Genomic DNA, 7,784 nt, shown 5'->3' on the forward strand with positions numbered 1-7,784 from the left:
CGCTCTCTCCTCCTCGTCTCTATCCATCTAATCTTTCCTTCCTTTTTTTTTTTTTTTTGGTAAAACTCTATCCACCTAAATGACCACCACCTATCCATATCCTCCCCATTGTCTCACCAATTTTGGCATCTTTTTATTTGTCTCCAGACTATTTCCTTCCTCTATCTTTCCACCACTTTTAAAGTTGTGCAGCGATGTATCTTTGATAGTGTACAAGATGTTTCACATTTATTTTTTTATGGAATACAAGATGTTTCCTTGCATCCCCGTGTATAATATGATAAGTGGGTTGTCATGATTATTACTTGTCATAATCGCTTTGTCACGCTTCGATATGTTTATATGTAGCCCGTGCTAAAAGGAGGATGAAGAGTTTATAGGTGGACTTTGGAGAAGATCACCAAATTTTGTCTTCCTCCTCCTCCTGTTCTGTCTTTTTTCTTGAGAAAATAATTTAAGACAAGAAGAGTTATATCTGATTTCAAGAAGAGAAGCCATCATGTGGATAACACGCACTCTGAATCCTGCTCTGGCATGCAAATTGGCGAAGGTTTTAAATAGATTTGGAGGGCCCCTTTCTACGGTCAGTTTCCATTCGATCTGTGATCTCTATTTGTGGGTTGATTGTAGTATTGTTTCAGTAGTTTTGCTTGACTGCTTCTCTTTTTACAATAGTTTAACATGATGAATTTTGTTATTGCAGCCTGGAAGCTGCTCTTTGTTTGCTTCACGGTCTGCATCTTCCTTCCAGCATGCATGCACGCTTGACTCGGACAGGTAAGCCTATTTTGCTTTTAAAGAATGCTATGCTACATCACTAACTACAGAGGTTATTAGATTACATGTTAGATTTGGATGCGTTGGTAATGGTTTGATCTGATGTGCAAATCAGCATTTAAGAAAATTCTAATGCTTCCACTTCACACAGACACAAATACACACACAGAGAGGGAGATATGTTTCAACTTTCTTGTTGTCATGCATGTAGTAGTCCAAATCTATGGTGACATACAGCTTTTGTTGTCTTAATTAATCTCGGGTCAGTTTTTATATTTATCTGGTTGGGCTTCAGAGGAACTCCTTGGGCACAAGAGCTGCTGTCGTTATTTTTTTGTAGATCTGTATGTTATGTCAAATTTGTAGGATTAATTGTTCGGTTGGAATTTTCTTTTATAATAATAATAATAATAAACTGTTTCGGTAGGAACTTGCTTATCACAGAGACTGTATTTGAAAGTTGAAACTCCAATGGCTTTAATTTATTAGTAACCATGAATATTTTACTGTTTGTGAAAAATAATAGGAGTGATGAAGACAATGCTGATATCAATTGGGATGACCTTGGATTTGGTCTTGTTCCAACTGACTACATGTACGTCATGAAATGTTCTCGAGACGACACATTTTCATATGGAGAACTCAACCGATATGGGAACATTGAGCTGAGCCCATCTTCTGGAGTCCTAAATTATGGACAGGTAAGCATGATCCTCGATATCCCCTGCAAACATATAGCAAAGGCTTACCTCCACATCTAGACAACTTATTTGCATCACTTTTTTTTTTTTTAATGTGTAATACTTCTTTCCTGCAGATTTATAATTCTTTTGTGTACTTGTATCCTACCATAGACTTGCATATCATTTGACCACCATCTATTTTAATTTAGTTATCTCAATACTTTTCCGGCATAAATTACTGTTTCATAAATTTAGTTATTTCACCACCTTTCATCCGCTAAAGCACTTGTTAGTAATTGTAGTTAAAACTCTGCATGTAGAAATCTTCCTCCATCATGGGCACTTGTGACTGAATTCAAAATTTTCTTTCCAAAAGGCTCTCTTTGAAGGTCTAAAAGCATACAGGAAAGGAGATGGTTGTGGTTTCTTGCTCTTCAGGCCAGAGGAGAATGCACGGCGAATGCAGATGGGAGCTAAGAGGATGTGCATGCCATCTCCGTCTGTTGATCTATTTGTTAATGCTGTGAAGCAAACAGTATTGGCGAACAAGCGCTGGGTATGTACTCAAGTTGTAGTGGCTACCCAAAATTTTTCTGCATTCCATGGGAACAACTGAACAGGGCTCTTTTCCTTCGGTCTTAACTTAAACAATAGCTCATGATATGTGATTCAGGTGCCACCTCAGGGAAAAGGGTCCCTCTATCTCAGGCCTCTGCTCATGGGGAGTGGGCCTGTATTGGGTTTGGCTCCAGCACCTGAGTACATGTTCTTAGTTTATGCTTCACCTGTGGGAACTTATTTCAAGGTGAGCAAATGCCATTTCTTTGTCCCAATTTTGTTGCTTGTGAAAGTATTCTGCTTTTGGTACTGTTTTCTAATGTTTGTTACAATGGATTTTAAAGAAAGAGCTAGCGACCATAGAAAAGTGCCATTCAAATGTTTTCCCTCTAACTTTACACAAAATAACTCACTACTTTTATTTCTAAAAAAAACTCACTGCTCCTAGAATCCCCCAATTTTTACCATCGTTCGGATTTCCCTTACAGTTGTGTTCTGCTTAACTGGGGAAGCTAATTCATCAGGTGTAATTTGATCATTTGCACTCGGAAAGAAGCTGTAAATAAGAGTTCTGAATTTGACTGGTCCACAAAGTAGCCCCTAAAGCAGTTGATTTTTTTGAAATAATGTTAGTGGAGATGTCTGTAAGTAATTAGGTAAAGAAGAAATTATCAATTAGTTCAAAGAGGCAGAATTTAACAAAGCTTGTTGCTAGTAAAGCAGATAAGCAGTTTAATCATCTTCATGTTTGCTGCATTTGTGAGGAATGGCAGCAAGATTGATTGCTTTCAGAAAAATTGAAAATAAAAGTAGGGAATGGCAGTAATTCCATACAAATGCTGTCTCCATGGTATTCACTATCTGTAGGGAAACAACAACACAAAAACAACAACAATACCAAATGGGCTCTTAGCTAAAGAGGAATTCATGAACTAAATGATATAATGGTGTAGCTCTTTGTTGGAACTTTGGTATGATACCCATTTAATTGATCTTGTTCCACATCTTATCAATATGTGTTCTTTGGGTAATATAAAGATATCATGATCTAGTAAATTTACTTGTTAAAAATGAAAGATAGAAAAGGTTCCCAGGCTTTAGTGCACAATGCCTTGATATGAAACATTTTTTATGTCAAAGCCTTTTAAACTTACTTGCAAGTTTATACAATTGTATTTACCAACAAATGTTTTTTGCAGATGTCAAGGATTAAAGCATATGTTACTTTGCATGGGATTTGAGGTTTAGAAAACATGATAGATCAACTAACAGTGATTTTATGTGAAGTGATTGTATCGTGATCTCTTCTTATCTAAATTTGTGGCTTATTTTTTGCATAGTTAGTCTTTGAAAGTTTTTTATAGTTAGTCTTTGATAGTTGTCTTATTTTATCTTTTCATATTATGTTGCTGATTTGCTTGGAGTTCAATGAGCATTTCAATCACCATATACAATTTTCTTTTCTTTTGCCGTTTTGAACTTAACATGATATTGCTTTTCTTGACATTGAATTTACAATTATGCCTTTTTTTCTTTTTCAGGAGGGTTTGGCACCAATACACTTAGTCATAGAGGATGAAATCCATCGTGCCACTCCCGGTGGGACTGGTGGTGTGAAAACAATTACCAATTATGCTCCGGTAGGTTTTTTTTTTTTAAATTGTTATCAAATTTGTAATTAATACACCGTTCCGACACAAAAATTCCTCCATGTCTCAGTTTCAGTTACTTTTACCTAATGCATTTCACAGACACAAAAGCTTCTACTAGTCAAAAGTCATAGTTAGATTAAAGCTTATATCTATTCGCCTCTGAAGGATGCTAGAAGGCTTGCTCTTAAATAATTCTTACTGCCAAGGGATTGTAAGAATTCGAGAATCATTCTCATTACTTCCCTAAAGTTACAATTGGTGAACTAATAAATGAAAGGGGAATTCATCTTTAAGAGGAGCAGTAAATAGTCAAAATGCTAATTTCTGGTTTTATGGGCCCAATCAAGTATGAAGGACATATTCATACAAGTTACTATAGTCATTAAGGCATAAGATTGCTCTTTGAAGAATGCTTAAAATCAAATACTGTATTTCTTCCTTCTAGAAATGTTCTCATTCTTGTAGAAAGCAACATGAATCTGTAATGTTTTGACTGTATGGTAAGTGAATGAGGATACTCATTTTCCTGCACTCCTAATTTGAATAGTTTGACATCTAATGTGTTTTTTGGAGAGAGACAAAAATAAATCCAATTCCATGTTTACAGAGAAAATCTAGTCATAATATTAAAACCAATTGAATATGTATCATAGGCCTTCTGACGAAAAAGGACCCCTGGTAATTAACTGGCAATATATTTTTGACTCAAGCCTTCACCAAGTGATATTTGACTCGATATTTCTCTAAAGAAGATGCAGTTTTTAAAGCTTCTTTCAGGTTCACCATGCAAGATGGCAACATCACAACCATTCATTCATGCCATTTTTTTGTAGGTTTTGAAGGCACAGGTGCAGGCTAAGGCAAAGGGATTTACAGATGTTCTATTTCTTGATTCTACGCAGAAAAGATATTTGGAGGAGGCCTCTTCTTGCAATCTATTCATTATTAAGGTACCTCTTGTCAAATAAACAAGTGTTCATTGGACTTGGCTGGCTTGTATCACATCCACCATGGTTCTATCAACATGTACATGATTGGAAAAAATATTCTAGCTAGGTATGTAATTATATAATTATATAATTTGTCTGTTCTAGGATAATGTCATCTCAACACCACTTACAAGGGGAACCATCCTCGCTGGGATCACACGCAAGAGCATCATGGAAATTGCTCGGGATTATGGGTACCAGGTAAGCACTCATAACTTAGGGAACTTTCAAAATGACCGACACTTCTAAACTGAAATGTTGCACTTGTGCAAAAGATAAGCCATTTCATAGAAAAAGAAAAAGATATCAAGAACTCTTACAATTGACTCTCAAACTAATGCCAGACATCTGTGAGGTGGTATCATGTTTGAAGCCAAGGAAAGAAGTCACTCTGAAGATTAACACTACAGTAAAAAGATAAAAGAAGCACTATTTGATAATGGGTATTCTGTGTTGCCACATAATTTAAACACATACTATGGGACCAACCCTCAAAGATTTCGCTTGATACAAGAGGGTTCTAGGAAAAAAATAAAATAAATGCCATGATTTAGCATGCATTACAGCATCTCTGAGGTAGAAATCATGAGCCACAGAACCAAATTGAAACACAACCACCACAGGCCCCTACATATCAAGCAATTGTTAAGTATGCACTTCTTTCCTATATTTAAACTAATTATTTTATAAAAATCTCTTATTTTTAAAATTGGTCAGGTTGAGGAACGGCTCGTATCTGTTGAGGATCTGATTGATGCAGATGAAGTATTTTGCACTGGAACTGCTGTGGTTGTTGCTCCTGTAGGCAGCATCACTTATCAAGGCAAAAGGTAATAAGCAACATTTTCCTTTATATGTTCTTTGTGTGTATAATTTCCATGGCCTTGTTTGACATTCATATGGGCCATTAATGCACAGAAAGAAGCAACATGAGTTTCCAGTTTGCAAAATGAAATTAGTCTACCAGACATTGTTTTCTCATTTACACTATTGCTTAATTTCTTATAGGGGTAAAGAACATCTGAAACATTAACTCCTGCTATACTTATTTTACTTTTCTGGTGAGGAAACTTGTGGTAACTCATCGATGAATTCTCAAAAATCACACCAACATGAATAATTTCTTTTATAATCACATGCTAGTTGAATCCCAAGCTGATCGACTAGCTTATGTTAGAAACTGACATAACACCCACCAGTATATCTGGATTGAGCTATTCAAAAAAGGAAAAAAAAAATCATAACTTACAGTTTTTTTTGACTCTCAAATTGTATCAAGCATCCATTTCACTTTTCAACCACAACTATTGATTGCTATATATTTTTGTTATGATTTTTTTTTTTTTTTCACATTGGAAGAAAAAAGATTGTGATATTTCACACAACCACCTGCTTGAATTTAATGCTCCTTGCACATGAAAAGAGTGTTTATCTATGTTCATGCAGGTATGCATATAAGACTGGAGTTGAAACAGTGTCTCAGCAGCTATACAATGCCCTTACAGCCATCCAGATGGGCCTTGTGGAAGACAAGAAAGGTTGGACAGTTGAAATTGATTGAGGTTCTGATGCTCTCTGTACATCAACCTATGTAAATTAAGCGATGAATAAGCAAGCATTACGTTGTACATATGCATCTATCAGTTTGCTGCCATACTCTAATGTAAATTCCTCTCTCTCCATCCTTTCCCCCTCATTTTGGAGAACAAATAAAATGCGTCCATTGTTAGAATTTATATGCTGATACCTGTAAGTGCTGAGCATTGAAAACAATATTCCTGCTTGACTTATATGATAATGATTTTTATTGCCCACTGCCCTCATGTCAGTTAATTTTGCTTCCCAAGTTGTGGATTTTGTCTGATAGATTAATATATTATTTTACACGTTCAAAAGTTTGCTATTGCCTATTTCTGTAAGGACACATGCCCCATTATTGCGATGGATGATTTGTTTGACCAAAGATGTTTTGTTTCCTAGGAGATTTAACAAGGGACCAATCGTATAGTTACAAAATAGACATCGGACAGCTGCAGACTGAATTAATGATAATGTATTAATCATAGAATTATATCCTTAATCCTATTAACTAACCCGAGTGATAATGATAATCATCAAGCATTGTCCTACGTAACAAGCCTTAACCTATATACATGGAACTGGGCATTACAATAACATTCTCAAAAGGGTCAAGCATTGTCCTACCTGAAAAGCCTTAACCTATGTATCTGGTTTTTTCTTCATTTGTTTTTGCAGCATCAACCACAATAAACGAACATCACTAAGAAGAAGTGATTGACAATAGATTTGTTTTTGCACAAATTCTAATCAAGATGGATCCATGAATGGATTGACAAGGTTTTACAGCTGGTGCAGACATGACGTCAACTTGCTCATATAGTGCATCAATCTTCCTTCTAAGCACTAAGGACATGTTTGGTTAGGCGGAGTTGGACTCTAGAATAGAAATGAGAATGAGGGACTCTCATTTTAGCCATTTGGTTATAGACGGAGTCTCATTACTATTTCGATTTCAGAGGAGAATAAGAATACCCCAATCCTCCAAAATCCAACTCCTACTTTTCTCTAGTATTCAAATCACATTCAAATCTAGTCATGAATTAAACATGCCCTAAGATTTTGTGGATCTTGGTGGTTTGCCAAAGATTTAGTAAGCGATAAACAAAATGAAAGCCGCCCTAAGGCCCACAACCCAATATGGTCCAATGCAGTAAATTTAAGGAGATGTTAAGAGGATACCAACCTTTTCACCCATGTGTCCTGGCGTGTGCCACTCTCATCCCTTGCTTATAATGCTCTTCGACTTGGGCTGGTCTCAGTACCATAAGCTAACCAGAACGCAGGACTGGGGATTGATGCAGGGTGTTTAACTCGGTCCCCAGGCCTGGCCCAACTCATTGCTACTTTTAAGTGCACAGTACCATAATTGTTGGAAGATTCAGTTCTCAGGCATTCAAAAGCAGAGGGAGAAAGTTAATATGGGCATTCCAAAGAAGCATGTTTTTCACCATGATAATGTGGAAGATGTAAAAAAGAATATGTTGATTCTCTTGCATTCCAAATAAACATGTTTGTTCTCATCATGGCAATATGTAAGATATCAA

At 36.2% G+C, this 7,784-nt stretch overlaps 1 protein-coding gene across 1 annotated transcript; it reads left to right on the top strand.

Moving 5' to 3' along the window:
* Positions 1 to 354: 354 nt before the first annotated feature.
* Positions 355 to 6,473, top strand: LOC105058186 (branched-chain amino acid aminotransferase 2, chloroplastic). The gene is made up of 10 exons (XM_010941032.4): positions 355 to 583; positions 704 to 777; positions 1,304 to 1,478; positions 1,837 to 2,016; positions 2,134 to 2,265; positions 3,560 to 3,658; positions 4,504 to 4,620; positions 4,765 to 4,860; positions 5,377 to 5,489; positions 6,106 to 6,473. Exons 1-10 carry the CDS (start codon positions 500 to 502, stop codon positions 6,218 to 6,220), a joined length of 1,185 nt encoding a protein of 394 aa, XP_010939334.1. The 5' UTR covers positions 355 to 499; the 3' UTR covers positions 6,221 to 6,473.
* Positions 6,474 to 7,784: the final 1,311 nt, after the last annotated feature.

The sequence above is a fragment of the Elaeis guineensis genome, chromosome 15 (assembly GCF_000442705.2).
Source record: "Elaeis guineensis isolate ETL-2024a chromosome 15, EG11, whole genome shotgun sequence".
Lineage (NCBI taxonomy): Eukaryota > Viridiplantae > Streptophyta > Magnoliopsida > Arecales > Arecaceae > Elaeis > Elaeis guineensis.

Bases quoted from the DNA above. Each gene is read 5' to 3' on its own strand.
- LOC105058186 (XM_010941032.4), top strand. From the start codon at position 500: ATGTGGATAACACGCACTCTGAATCCTGCTCTGGCATGCAAATTGGCG. The intron at 778-1,303 runs GTAAGCCTATTT...GAAAAATAATAG, and splicing joins TGCACGCTTGACTCGGACAG to GAGTGATGAAGACAATGCTG. The intron at 4,861-5,376 runs GTAAGCACTCAT...AAAATTGGTCAG, and splicing joins CTCGGGATTATGGGTACCAG to GTTGAGGAACGGCTCGTATC.